General features: G+C 42.7%; 1 protein-coding gene across 3 annotated transcripts in view; it reads left to right on the top strand.

The window, feature by feature from the left end:
* The first annotated feature begins 48 nt into the window (after positions 1–48).
* The window catches only part of LOC106607205 (cdc42-interacting protein 4 homolog), a 28,756-nt gene continuing 13,194 nt past the window's right edge, over positions 49–15,610 (top strand). For 2 of the 3 annotated variants that reach the window (XM_014203923.3, XM_014203920.3), the window contains exon 1: positions 49–323. In XM_014203923.3, coding sequence (XP_014059398.2) covers positions 300–323 — 24 coding nt within the window. In that variant the 5' untranslated portion in view covers positions 49–299. The remainder of the gene's footprint in view (positions 324–15,610) is intronic. The other variant, XM_014203921.3, reaches the window with a different exon arrangement.

The following is a 15,610-nucleotide window of genomic DNA, read 5'->3' as shown; positions in this document are numbered from 1 at the left end:
TTATTGAAGACAAATACATTAGGGAACTGTCCCTTTAAGAATTAGGATTTGGGAGTGACGCGGATATGAAAGCTAGTTTATCCCTCTTTCCTTTGCTACGAATATTGTTTAGATTAACTAGATTAGTTAGCTAAATTATAGGGAGAAATGATTCTCACTGTTTAGTAACGGAAAGGATACAGAAGGGGTATTTGAGCGTCCTCGGAATTCATCTCGCAGGATTGAGGCGTCCTCCAAATTGGGATAACTTTGAATAAGTTCTTTGTATTCAGGGATCCGCTGATAAGAAGACGTTCAACATGGACTGGGGCACGGATCTCTGGGTGAGTTTGCGAGCTGTCTGGGATCTGCCAAGGGCTTTAGCTGTCGTGAAGTTTTGCAAAGTATTGTTTTTGCCACTTTTAATGTGATGTAGCATGTAGGTTCTTCTACGAGTATGAGCATACCAAGAGACTGGGTTTGATGGAGGTAGTCAAACTATGCTGAGAATTCTTTCTCAGAACATCTGTCCCAGCCATATTCAACTGGACTCAGAACGGGGTCAAAATTGACCGCGTGTACCAAGTGTAAAAAAATAATAATATAAATATTTATTTTTTTGGAACTCATTTGGGCTTCGTCCTCTGGTATCATGCAAACATACATACGATATCGTACAATTGCAGGAAATACGCTTTAAAATAAATCTTGGAGCGGAGATTTGCGTGTGAATTTCATTGCCCCCTGGCACAACCCCTAGATGGGACCCTGGAGGTCTTCCCCCAAGAAAATGTTACTGTTTTAAAACAACAAATTTTCTGCAATTCTATGTATTTTGACATGACGTAGGCCTATGACCGGGGTGAGAAAAAAAACCCAAATTAAACCACAGGTTAGGTGTATTTAGGATGCTTTGAACATGAAATGAACACTCAATTTGACGACTTTGTTACTTTGAGATTTTTTGGGATGATGTATATTTGTTGTTGTTGTGGTTTGACACTTTCAGACAGGAATGAAATGGAGATAGGGACACTGGCAAATACTAGAAACAATGGGAAGGTTGTAAGCAGGGATTTGATCCCTGTTCTCAGGTGGAAAGTTGTATGCAACACATGCCAGGGAGTGTTACCACTACACCAAGGCTCGGAACAGGAATTTTTAATATTGATGGTTGATGGTAGTGGGCAACTCTCTTTAAAATAGGGCTGGAAGAAAATCCTGCTTGCTCTCCAGGAGAGTTGGCCATACCTGATCTATGTTTCTCAAGTGCTGGGTGTTTTGAATTTTTTTGTTTGTTATAACAATATTTTATTTCAATCACCCAAACTTGATGAAAAATCGAATCCATATCAATATTCAGGTGGTTTGTGCCTACTCAGGAGATAGATTGTAGGTAAGGCCCTGCGATAGACTAGCGTCTCATCCATATATATTATTTTACATTATATTATTACATTTATATTACATCAAGCTGCCTCACGCTACAGAAACAGGAGATGGGCTCCTGCCCTATGAGCCGTTGCGGCTCGTGCGAGACTACTTACGTACTTGCTTACTATATAGTTGAAGATCCTTGCTGTCATCTGTGCCTAGCTTGTGCACAATACTAAAATATTTGATTCCTGGAGCGTTTAATATCAATGCTTATTTGTATAATTTATTCAAAACTGTCCATGAATGGCTGCAATAATACCATTCATTTTCAAAGACACAAGTAGCCATATCAGACTTCAGATGTGTGATTACACTGGCAAAATCGGGAAGAAGTGGAATAATAAAATGTGTGGGGAATACCCGTATTGTTCATGCTGACAAGCATAGTAATTAACCTATATTTTAGCCCATTGTTAAGAATGAGAATTGTTCCACAGATCAGACTAAAGTAAATTGATGATAAAATCTCCTGAAGACAAGATGACATAAATCTGTCCCTACACCCTAACCAAATAATTGTTCTATTCATTGCCCCCCCCCCCCCCCCCCCCCTCTAGAATCAAACATACAGTTTTCGGTTCACAATCTGTTTGACAGAATTATTGATCACCAAACGAGGGGACTAATGCAAGTGTGGATGAAATCGACTTTAGTACATGCTGTCAAAAGGCTGCATTCTATGAAGCTGATTCCTACTCCAATATGTGATAGATGCTGCATGAATGCTGTTGGAACACTAATGCACATGATTTGGGAATGTCCTGTGGTGTCCCAGTCTGGTTACATGTTTCAAATTTCCTTACTAACAAAGATCCACCTTTTTGCTTTTGTTGAATGAGGACTCGGCATTTGTACTGCAACTGGTTCAGAAAATGAATCACTTATGCGGGGTTAACATCAGCAATTAATGTTATCCTTAGTGCTTGGATTACCCCTACAATCGTCTCACCGCAAACATTTTCAAGATAATGTTCCTATAGAGTGATCAGTGGCCGTGATAAATAAAGCTCGGGCGAATCCAGTTGAGGCATGGGATATATTATGCAAAACTCTATCAGATATCAACAACTCTTGACCAAGCAATGGACCTACATGGTAAGGGCCAATGTGTGAGAGTTGGCAGCTCTGAGTGTGCTTTAAGTTTGCTTTAAAACCCCCTAGAGTTGATGTCCGTGCCCTGCGGAACTCTAGTTAGCATAATAATAATAAAAATCAGTCAATTCAAGCAAGAGATCCGTTTTTTTGCATTGGATGCGTCTCAATCCACCGCATCCGCTGATGTCGCAGTTCCGCATCTGCGGTGAAAGGTGGCAGAACTAGAGCAGGGTTTGTCAGACCATGAGACATCCCGAAAATCTGTCTTCTCACAAAATCGTATGTAGCGTCGGAACGGTTTGGCTTACAAACTATTATGACTCCTCTATGGAAAGATTACTCTCACGAACACCATGGGACACGCCTGAAGTTGGTACAGCCGATCTGCCAACTTCTGTCTGTAGCATCCAAACAGTCTGGGTTACACTAATATGACCCCTCTGTGGAAAGGTTAGACTCACAAACATGTACATGTCAGTTGTTTTGCAAGACTCATCTGAAGGTCCCCCGGCACCAGTTGAAAAAATGTATGGAAGCAGATACTCAAAGTATTCAGACCCCTTCAGACCCCTTTTCACATATTGTTACATTACAGCCTTATTCGAAAATGGATTAAATGCATTTTTTCTCATCAATCTACACACACTACCCCATAATGACAAAGCAAAAACAGTTTAAACTTTTTTATTTGCAAATATATAAAACAGATACCTTATTTACATAAGTATTCAGACCCTTTGCTATGAGACTCGAAATTGAGCTCTGGGCCATCCTGTTTCCATTGATCATCCTTGAGATGTTTCTACAACTTGATTGGAGTCCACCTGTGGTAAATTAAATTGATTGGACATGATTTGGAAAGGCACACACCTGTCTATTTTAAGTTCCCACAGTTGACAGTGCATGTCAGAGCAAAAATCCGGGCATGAGGTTGAAGGAATTCTCCGTAGAGCTCCGATACAGGATTGTGTCGAGGCGCAGATCTGGGGAAAGGTACCAACACATTTCTGCAGCTTTGAAGGTCCCCAAGAACACAGTGGCCTCCATCGTTCTTAAATGGAAGAAGTTTAGAACCACCAAGACTCTTCCTTGAGCTGGCCGCCCAGCCAAACTGAGCAATCGGGGAAAAGGGCCATGTTCAGGGAGGTGACCAAGAACCCGATGGTCACTCTCACAGATCTCAAGAGTTCCTCTGTGGAGATGGGATAACCTTTCAGAAGGACAACCTTCAATCAGGCCTTGAGGTAGAGTGGCCAGACAGAAGCCACTCCTCAGTAAAAGACACTTGACAGCCCACTTGGAGTTTGCCAAAAGGCACCTAAAGGGCTCTCAGACCATGAGAAACAAGATTCTCTGGTCTGATGAAACCAAGATTTAACTCTTTGGCCTGAATACCAAGCATCACGTCTGGAGGAAACCTGGTACTATCCCTATGGTAAAGCGTGTTGGCAGCATCATGCTGTGGGAATGTTTTTCAGCGGCAGGGACTGGGAGACTAGTCAGGATCGAGGGAAAGATGAACAGAGCAAAGTACAGAGAGATCCTTGATGAAAACCTGCTCCAGTGTGCTCAGGTCCTCCAGACTGGGGTGAAGGTTCAGCTTTCAATAGGACAACGACCCTAAGCACACAGCCAAGACAACGCAGGGTGGCTTCGGGACAAGTCTCTGAATGTCCTTGAGTGACCCAGCCAGAGCCCGGACTTGAACCCGATCGAACATCTCTGGAGAGACCTGAAAATAGCTGTGCAGCGACGCTCCCCATCCAACCTGACCGAACCTGAGAGGATCTGCAGAGAAGAATGGGAGAAACTCCCCAAATACAGGTGTGCCAAGCTTGTCGCGTCATACCCAAGAAGACCCTAGGCTGTAATCGCTGCCAAAGGTGCTTGAACAAAGTACTGAGTAAATGGTCTGAATACTTATGTAAATGTGATATTTTTTTGTAAGAAATTAGCAACATTTTCTAAAAACCTGTTTTTGTTTGTGATTGAGGTATTGTGTGTAGATTGTTAATTTTCCTTATCAATGTAATGAATTTTAGAATAAGGCTGTAATGCAACAAAATGTGGAAAAAGTCAAGAGGTCTGAATACTTTGTACACATACGCATGCATACTTGCATGCATGCATACTGAACAAAAATATATAAACGCAACGTGCAACGAGTTCAAACATGTTACTGAGTTACAGTTCATATAAGGAAATCAGTCAATTGAAATACATTCATTAGGCCCAAATCTATGGATTTCACATGACTGTTGGTCACAGATACCTTAAAAACGAAGGAAGGGGCGTGGATCAGAAAACCAGGTAGTATCTGGTGTGACCATTTTTTTAATTTAAGCTTTATTTAACTAGGCATCGTGCCTCATGCAGCGTGACATAGCCCCGTCGCATGGAGTTGTCAGGCGGCTGATTGTGGAATGTTGTCCCACTCCTCTTCAATGGTTGTGCAAAGTTGCAGGATACTCCCCTGTAGTAATTTTTGTGGCCTTATATTGTCCCCAGCACAAGGTGCACCTGTGTAATGATCGTGCTGTTTAATCAGCTTCTTGATATGCCACACCTGTCAGGTCGATGGATTATCTTGGCAAATGAGAAAAGCTCACTTACAGGGATGTAAACAAATTTGTGCACAACAAGAAATAAGCTGTTAAAATATGAATATCATACTGTGGACACGGAAGCCTTTGCATGCAATGCCCTGATGCATTTAGTGCTCAAATCTCTAACAGCTGAACCGTGAGGTGGACAATTGTTTTAGGAAAGTAGCCTCAAAATAGTCTAAAGTTTTGCATATGCTACACATTGAAACAGAAGGAATAATGTTTTTGTAATTTGTTTAAGGGTGGTTTTTAAGGACTCGTAAATGTGGCTAATTTGGCCAGCATCCTTCATTTATTGATGCTGCTGGCTGCCTCAGGTTGGATCTGAATGCATATGGATGTCCATAAAATTTCTCAAATGTCTGGTCAATAAAAATGTTCCCTGTTGTCCGGTGCCAGATTTTCCTAATGGAAACTCTGAAATGACTAATATTTTTGAATATTCACATGAAAATCTGTTGCCAATTGGATGGGTCCATATTATTTTTTTGACACCTTGAGTTGGACCAGCATGTCACTCTCTGAACAGATACAAATGTGACGGTGTTTACACAGGCAGTCCAATTCGGATATTTTTCACTAATTTGTCCTTTGCTCAATCAGATCAGTTTATTTTGCCCATAATTGTAATAGTGTGTGATTGCAGCACGCAATTTGTGGCGTTCCTGCATGTGCGCATTCCTGAATCTGTATATAAGCCCCCCCCCCCCTTCCATAAATGGGCAAAAGAGCAGAATTGGGCTGTCTGTGTAAACACAGCCATTGTAGCAGCTATATAAGTTATAGCACGATTAGTAACTCAAATCAAAGTGCTGTCATTGGGGATGCTGAAGAACAAAGCAGCTTGTGCTGGTCTCTTGTCTTTCAGATCATTATGGTATTAGCTAGCTAGCCAAGTTCAAGTCAATGTTTCATTTGTCAAGAAAAAGCTTATGACCCAGATGGTTGTGCACAAACTGCCAGACATTCAGAATGTCTAGGGCCTAGGCCTTTGATGTTATGAACTTGAGTGAATTTCATTGACATTCCTTGTCCCAAGACTAGTTTTGTCCTAAGGAAGGATCCACTTTTGGGAGGGCCATGCCTACAACAAGTTGTCACACAGTTGATTCCCAGAAATGGGACACTTTTGCCTCCTGCTGCCCACCGCGCGCATGGATGGAACACACAGTCTCATGGGCATGGCTGCTTGAGCCAAGCTCATCAAATCAAATCAAATGTATTTATATAGCCCTTCGTACATCAGCTGATATCTCAAAGTGCTGTACAGAAACCCAGCCTAAAACCCCAAACAGCAAGCAATGCATGTGAAAGAAGCACGGTGGCTAGGAAAAACTCCCTAGGAAAAACTCCCTAGAAAGGCCAAAACCTAGGAAGAAACCTAGAGAGGAACCAGGCTATGAGGGGTGGCCATTCCTCTTCTGGCTGTGCCAGGTGGATATTATAACAGAACATGGTCAAGATGTTAAAATGTTCATAAATGACCAGCATGGTCAAATAATAATAATCATAGTAGTTGTCGAGGGTGCAACAAGTCAGTAACTCAAGAGTAAGTGTCAGTTGGCTTTTTCGTAGCCGATCTTTGAGAGTATCTCTACCGCTCCTGCTGTCTCTAGAGAGTTGAGAACAGCAGGTCGGGGACAGGTAGCACGTCCGGTGAACAGGTCAGGGTTCCATAGCCGCAGGCAGAACAGTTGAAACTGGAGCAGCAGCACGGCCAGGTGGACTGGGGACAGCAAGGAGTCATCATGCCAGGTAGTCCTGAGGCATGGTCCTAGGGCTCAGGTCCTCCGAGAGAAAGAGAGAGTTAGAGAGAGCATATTTAAATTCACACAGGACACCGGATAAGACAAGAGAAATACTCCAGATGTAACAGACTGACCCTAGCCCCCCGACACATAAACTACTGCAGCATAAATACTGGAGGCTGAGACAGGAGGGATCAGAAGACACTGTAGCCCCATCCGATGATACCCCCGGACAGGGCCAAACAGGCAGGATATAACCCCACCCACTTTGCCAAAGCACAGCCCCCACACCACTAGAGTGATGTCTCCAACCACCAACTTACCGTCCTAAGACAAGGCCGAGTATAGCCAACAAAGATCTCCGCCACGGCATAACCCAAGGGGGGGGGGGGGGGGGGCGCCAACTCAGACAGGAAGACCACGTCAGTGACTCAACCCACTCAAGTGACGCACCCCTCCCATGGACGGCATGGAAGAACACCAGTAAGCCAGTGACTCAGCCCCTGTAATAGGGTTAGAGGCAGAGAATCCCAGTGGAGAGAGGGGAACCAGCAAGGGCGGTTTGTTGCTCCAGCCTTTCCGTTCACCTTCACACTCCTGGGCCAGACTATACTTAATCATAGGACCTACTGAAGAGATAAGTCTTCAGTAAAGACTTAAAGGTTGAGACTGAGTCTGCGTCTCTCACATGGGTAGGCAGACCATTCCATAAAAATGGAGCTCTATAGGAGAAAGCCCTACCTCCAGCCGTTTGCTTAGAAATTGTAGGGACAATTAGGAGGCCTGCGTCTTGTGACCGTAGCGTACGTGTAGGTATGTACGGCAGGACCAAATCGGAAAGATAGGTAGGAGCAAGCCCATGTAATGCTTTGTAGGTTAGCAGTAAAACCTTGAAATCAGCCCTAGCCTTAACAGGAAGCCAGTGTAGGGAGGCTAGCACTGGAGTAATATGATCAAATATTTTGGTTCTAGTCAGGATTCTAGCAGCCGTATTTAGCACTAACTGAAGTTTGTTTAGTGCTTTATCCGGGTAGCCGGAAAGTAGAGCATTGCAGTAGTCCAGCCTAGAAGTAACAAAAGCATGGATGAATTTTTCTGCATCATTTTTGGACAGAAAGTTTCTGATTTTTGCAATGTTACGTAGATGGAAAAAAGCTGTCCTTGAAACAGTCTTGATATGTTCTTCAAAAGAGAGATCAGGGTCCAGAGTAACGCCGAGGTCCTTCAGTTTTTTATTTGAGACGACTGTACAACCATCCAGATTAATTGTCAGATTCAACAGAAGATCTCTTTGTTTCTTGGGACCTAGAACAAGCATCTCTGTTTTGTCCGAGTTTAAAAGTAGAAAGTTTGCAGCCATCCACTTCTTTATGTCTGAAACACAGGCTTCTAGCGAGGGCAATTTTGGGGCTTCACCATGTTTCATTGAAATGTACAGCTGTGTGTCGTCCGCATAGCAGTGAAATTTAACATTATGTTTTCGAATGACATCCCCAAGAGGTAAAATATATAGTGAAAACAATAGTGGTCCTAAAACGGAACCTTGAGGAACACCGAAATTTACAATTGATTTGTCAGAGGACAAACCATTCACAGAGACAAACTGATATCTTTCCGACAGATAAGATCTAAACCAGGCCAGAACTTGTCCATGTAGACCAATTTGGGTTTCCAATATCTCCAAAAGAATGTGGTGATCGATGGTATCAAAAGCAGCACTAAGATCTAGGAGCACGAGGACAGATGCAGAGCCTCGGTCTGACATCATTAAAAGGTCATTTACCACCTTCACAAGTGCAGTCTCAGTGCTATGATGGGGTCTAAAACCAGATTCGGCTTTTTCAAGAGAGGCTTTATTACTGCCACTTTTAGTGAGCTTGGTACACATCCGGTGGATAGAGAGCCGTTTATTATGTTCAACATAGGAGGGCCAAGCACAGGAAGCAGCTCTTTCAGTAGTTTAGTTGGAATAGGGTCCAGTATGCAGCTTGAGGGTTTAGAGGCCATGATTATTTTCATCATTGTGTCAAGAGATATAGTACTAAAACACTTTATCTCCCTTGATCCTAGGTCGTGGCAGAGTTGTGCAGACTCAGGACAATGGAGCTTTGGAGGAATACGCAGATTTAAAGAGGAGTCCGTAATTTGCTTTCTAATGATCATGATCTTTTCCTCAAAGAAGTTCATAAATGTATTACTGCTGAAGTGAAAGCCATTCTCCATTTGCGAATGCTGCTTTTTAGTTAGCTTTGCGACAGTATCAAAAAGAAATTTCGGATTGTTCTTATTTTCCTCAATTAAGTTGGAAAAATAGGATGATCGAGAAGCAGTGAGGGCTCTTCGATACTGCACGGTACTGTCTTTCCAAGCTAATCGGAAGACTTCCAGTTTGGTGTGGCGCCATTTCCGTTCCAATTTTCTGGAAGCTTGCTTCAGAGCTCGTGTATTTTCTGTATACCAGGGAGCTAGTTTCTTATGACAGATGTTTTTAGGGGTGCAACTGCATCTAGGGTATTGCGCAAGGTTAAATTGAGTTCCTCGGTTAGGTGGTTAACTGATTTTTGTCCTCTGACGTCCTTGGGTAGGCAGAGGGAGTCTGGAAGGGCATCAAGGAATCTTTGGGTTGTCTGAGAATTTATAGCACGACTTTTAATGCTCCTTGGTTGGGGTCTGAGCAGATTATTTGTTGCAAACGCAATAAAATGGTGGTCCGATAATCCAGTATTATGAGGAAAACATTAAGATCCACAACATTTATTCCATGGGACAAAACTAGGTCCAGAGTATGACTGTGGCAGTGAGTAGGTCCAGAGACATGTTGGACAAAACCCACTGAGTCGATGATGGCTCCGAAAGCCTTTTGGAGTGGGTCTGTGGACTTTTCCATGTGAATGTTAAAGTCACCAAAAATTAGAATATTATCTGCTATGACTACAAGATCCGATAGGAACTCAGTGAGGAACACTGCATATGGCCCAGGAGGCCTGTAAACAGTAGCTATAAAAAGTGATTGAGTAGGCTGCATAGATTTCATGACTAGAAGCTCAAAAGACGAAAACGTCTTTTTTTTTTTTGTAAATTGAAATTTGCTATCATAAATGTTAGCAACACCTCCGCCTTTGCCGGATGCACGGGGGGTATGGTCACTAGTGTAACCAGGGGGTGAGGCCTCATTTAACACAGTAAATTCATCAGGCTTAAGCCATGTTTCAGTCAGGCCAATCACATCAAGATTATGATCAGTGATTAGTTCATTGACTATAACTGCCTTGGAAGTGAGCGATCTAACATTAAGTAACCCAATTTTGAGATGTGAGGTATCACAATCTCTTTCAATAATGGCAGGAATGGAGGAGGTCTTTATACTAGTGAGATTGCTAAAGCGAACACCGCCATCTTTAATTTTGCCCAACCTAGATCGAGGCACAGACACGGTCTCAATGGGGAAAGCTGAGCTGACTACACTGACTGTGCTAGTGGCAGACTCCACTAAGCTGGCAGGCTGGCTAACAGCCTGCTGCCTGGCCTGCACCCTATTTCATTGTGGAGCTAGAGGAGTTAGAGCCCTGTTTATGTTCGTAGATAAGATGAGAGCACCCCTCCAGCTAGGATGGAGTCCGTCACTCCTCGACAGGCCAGGCTTGGTCCTGTTTGTGGGTGAGTCCCAGAAAGAGGGCCAATTATCTACAAATTCTATCTTTTGGGAGGGGCAGAACACAGTTTTCAACCAGCGATTGAGTTGTGAGACTCTGCTGTAGAGCTCATCACTCCCCCTAACTGGGAGGGGGCCAGAGACAATTAATCGATGCCGACACATCTTTCTAGCTGATTTACACGCTGAAGCTATGTTGCGCTTGGTGACCTCTGACTGTTTCATCCTAACATCGTTGGTGCCGACGTGGATAACAATATCTCTATACTCTCTACACTCGCCAGTTTTAGCTTTAGCCAGCACCGTCTTTAGATTAGCCTTAACGTCGGTAGCCCTGCCCCCTGGTAAACAGTGTATGATCGCTGGATGATTCGTTTTAAGTCTAATACTGCGGGTAATGGAGTCGCCAATGACTAGGGTTTTCAATTTGTCAGAGCTAACGGTGGGAGGCTTCGGCGTCTCAGACCCCACAACGGGAGGAGTAGAGACCAGAGAAGTTTCGGCCTCCGACTCGCTTGCTTGCTACCCTGTAGTAATTTTGCTCCGAATACATTTTTTTTTGCAACTTATATTGTCCCCTACCATTGACTTGAAGTTGACATATTGAATGATATCAGTTACACGATGGCACATTTACTCCAGATCCTTCAATGTTTTCAACAGTGCACTGTACTGAGCATGCCAGTGGTCACCAACCCAACTCTAGTCCTGGAGAGAGAGTCTGCCAACTAGGCTAATTACTGACCACCAATACCTTAATTGAGGAGTTTAAAATAGCCTGGGAAAACACTGTAGTGTACACTTGCTTTCAAGGACCAGGATTGCTGTCCACTAGAGTACAATAGCTTACTTTTTAACATAGCTGGATGGATCTTTGTTCTCGCTCATCGATCTCACATGGTTTTAATGAGTATAATGAGTCGATTTCAACCTCTGTTCACTGCCACTGGTTGTCATGGATTCCCCAGCCAATGTGCACAAGAGTGAGTTACAGTGGTAGCTGGTAGGCGACACAATGGACAAGACAAACAGAGAAACAAGCAGTCTTTTCACTAGAAAATCAAGCCGAGAACACACTGCCCCTCAATGTTGCTACACTGTTTATCTGAGAGCTAGGCTATGGCTACTCCACCACTTACCCAGTGATCTGACCTCCTCCACACACACACACACACACACACACACACACACACACACACTCCCATATAGTGAATATGTAAATGGTGCGTTACAGAGAGGAGGGTGGGACAGTAGGTTCTGACCTCATTACCCATGTTCCCCCTGGGCCTCTCTCTTCCTCATGTCCTCTTTCCATCCTCAGTGCTGTGCTGCATGAAGCACCAGCAACCTAATTAGGTTTGACCTCGTTTAATGAACTCAAAACATCTCATCTATCCATGCTCTTGTATGTATTTATTTATTTATATGGATATATTTGCCACATCTGTTTCACTTTTTAACCCAAGAGACATTTCTTCATACCTCTACTTTTCTCTGAAAACATGCAAACGCAAACAGGTTTTATTAGCTGGTAGTTTACTGTACCTTCTCCTATCAGGTTTTATTAGCTGGTAATTTAGAGAATGACTTCAATTTGCACACAGATCTAACCAGGTTTTCATATGTTTGTATTTATGTGTGAGGGAGACTATTGGAAAACATTCATTCAACATTCGTTCTTTCTCTCGCCACAATGGCCAGACTGCCTAATTGGTTGTGATTGTGTTTGGCCAGTAATGTTCGTGGCCAACTGTGCTGCCTGTTCTGTGGCATCTGTCCCCTGCTTTCCTTGCCGTTAATCCAGCAGTTATTTTCGGCACCTAGTGTTCAGTGTGAAAGATCAGTGCATGGATATTAACCCTGGCTGCTAGTGTGACTGAGTGAGGACAGGCTCTGTGTGTGTTCCACAATCCAGGACTGTAAAAAAAATGTAGCATGGCAGACGGTCCCTTTATAAAGTTCATGAAAGATAGTGACTAAGGTAGGAAACATTCTCTGTGGTCATGGAGTAGGATCAGTGGTGTAAAGTACTTAAGTAAAAAGACTTGAAAGTACTACTTAAGTCGTTTTTGGAGGTATCTGTACTTTACTATTTATATTTTTGACCGCTTTTACTTCACTCCATTCCTAAAGAAAATATGTACTTTTTACTCCATACATTTTCCCAGACACCCAAAAGTACTTGTTAATTTCTAAAATAATTTGTCTAATTCACACATTTATCAAGAGAACATTCCTGGTTATCCGAACTGCCTCTAATCTGGCATACTCACTAAACACATGCTTCATTTGTAAATGATGTCTGAGTGTTGGAGTGTGCCCCTGGCTATCTGTATATAATAATACAAAAAAAAGAAAATGGTGCCATCTTGTTTGCTTTATGTAAGGAATTTGAAATGTATTTTTTACTTTTACTTTTGATACTTAAGTATATTTTAAAAGACTTTTACTCAAGTAGTATTTTACTGGGTGACTTTCACTTTTACTCAAGCCATTTTCTATTAAAGTATCTTTACTTTTACTCAAGTATGACAATTGGGTACTTTTTCCACCACTGAGCAGGATGACTTCCCATGCCTAGGGTGATGCCTTTACAAGTTCATCTGTCTGGAGTTGGGGTGTGGAGGTAGAAGACACAGGCTGCTGGGTTGAAGCAGGGCCAACATGGATGGATAGGCCTACAGTCTTTGAAAGATTACTGTTCTTCGACGTGTCCTAAATGCTATCACGAAGCCAACAGTATGCTAATGAAAAGCCCAACTGAATGTCCTAGCTTACTGAAACTTTAAATTGGAACCAATTTCTAAACAAAATGGTCTTATGACGAGGGCAAACAAGGTTATGTTTGTGTGGTGGAAGACACCCATCCCAGGCAGTAGACCGAATGGTTGTGAAACAACAATCAGCTTGGTTTATTTACAACTTAACCTCTAAGACAGGAGGACTCTGTTAAACTGGGATGTAAACTGAGCAGTTGGTACGTTCTCTCCTCGTTTCTTGGTGGTGTTTAGGGTTGAACACAAAAAGATCACACTGTGTGCTGTGGCCCTCATTTTCCTGCCCCAAAACATTTGATCAGACTTCTAAAAAAAAAAAGTCCTCTGTGTTATACACATGCACACATACAGCAACTCGCTCGCAATGTCTCATAGAAGCCCACATGTTCACGTGTTCTTCTCAAATCAAAGGCCTTGGGTGTTATTTGTTCACTCTCTTTTTCGTGTGCCCTTTTGAAGGAGTAGGATGGGTCAAGAACATGGCCCAACATGATAGGAATCTCTTCCCATTAAATGGCCCTCCTCCATACTGTAACTACAGAGTTCCTTGATATCATCATCACTCTCTAACAGGCTTGTCTGTGCTTGAACTGGCCATGAAGCACCCAGCCAAAAAAGGAACTAAAGAGAAAAGAGACTAGAAGACTCCTCACTGCATATCAAAGTGTGGGAATTTCTGTTCATTATACGTGTGGTAGCAAGCCTATTTTGTTTTTCTTGTGTGAGTTGACGATGTGTTTGCTTATGAAGTGTAGGGAAATCAAATAACGATGCATTACGTTTTCGTTTTTTTGTTTCACCCATCCACCACCCTCTTCGGAGGACAAAAATAAATGTTGTTTTTACAGCTTTTAATTTTTTGTACATTATATACTTCTTTCTTTTCTTAACAATAGTTACACAGCAAGAATATACACCGATGAACAAAAATATTAACTCAACATGCAACAATTTCAAAGATTTGTCAGAGTTACAGTTCATATAAGGAAGTCTCAGTCAATTTAAATAAATAAATTAGGCCCTAGTCTAATGACTGGGCAGGAGTGCAGCCATGGGTGGGTCTTGAAGGGCATCAAATCAACTTCATTTGTCACATGTGCCGAATACAACAAGTGTGGACCTTACCGTGAAATGCTTACTTACAAGCCCTTAACCAACAGTGTAGTTCAAGAAGAGTTAAGAAAATATTTACCAAATAAACTAAAGTAAAACATAATAACAAGTAACACAATAAAATAACAATAACGAGGCTATATACAGGGGGGGTACCAAGTCAATGTGTGGGGGTACAGGTTAGTCGAGGTAATATGTACATGTAGGTGGGGTGAAGTGACTGCTGCTACTCGCTATTTATTATATATGCAATGTACAAACAAATGGAGGGGGGGGGGGGGGGGTGTCAATGTAAATAGTCAGGTGGCCATTTGATCACCCACTGGGGAGCCAGGCCCAGCCACTGGGGAGCCAGGCCCAGCCACTGGGGAGCCAGGCCCAGCCACTGGGGAGCCAGGCCCAGCCACTGGGGAGCCAGGCCCACCCACTGGGGAGCCAGGCCCAGCCAATAAGAATGAGTATTTTCAAACAAAAGGGCTTTATTACAGACAGAAATACTCCTCAGCACCCCCTTCCCACCACCCATCAGACGACCCTGCAGGTGAAGAAGCTGGATGTGGAGGTCCTGGGCTGGCGTGGTTACACGTGGTCTGTGGTTGTGAGGCCGGTTGGACGTACTGCCAAATTCTCTAAAACAACGTTGGAGGCGGCTTATGGTAGAGAAATGAACATTAAATTCTCTGGCAACAGCTCTGGTGGACATTCCTGCAGTCAGCACGCCAATTGCACGCTCCCTCAACTTGATTTCAACTGTGTTGTGATGTTTCACATAGATTCTGAACCTTCCTAATCACATAGTATCTACAGATTGTAAATTAAAGATTAATATTTTTGAAACTATTGTATTGTTGATTGATAGACTATGGCTTTCCAAATCTCCCAACAGTGCTATTTGTAGGGTTAATTTGAGGTAAATGTTGTGATTTTTCAGCCGTTCCTGAACATGTGACCAGAAACAAGCTACATAGGGGCAATACCAGAATAAATGATCTAATGATACTGTCTCTTCGTAGAAACATCTGCTGAGCTGAGCAACATTTTTTATTGAAAAACTCTTCAAGTGTTTTTTTTTTTTTTTGTATCAGTTCATAAACCATGTCCCATAGAATCGGTACATCAAATCTCTTCTTTTTTACAATCTGTATGGCGCCGCTGTCAACATTTTGGTCCTCAAATGAAACTGGTATGTTTTTCAATTTATGA

This window comes from Salmo salar, chromosome 06, assembly GCF_965601325.2.
Source record: "Salmo salar chromosome 06, fSalSal1, whole genome shotgun sequence".
In the NCBI taxonomy this organism is placed as follows: Eukaryota; Metazoa; Chordata; class Actinopteri; order Salmoniformes; family Salmonidae; genus Salmo; species Salmo salar.
Note: the sequence above shows the minus strand (reverse complement) of the source record. Positions and strands in the feature narration are given on the sequence as shown.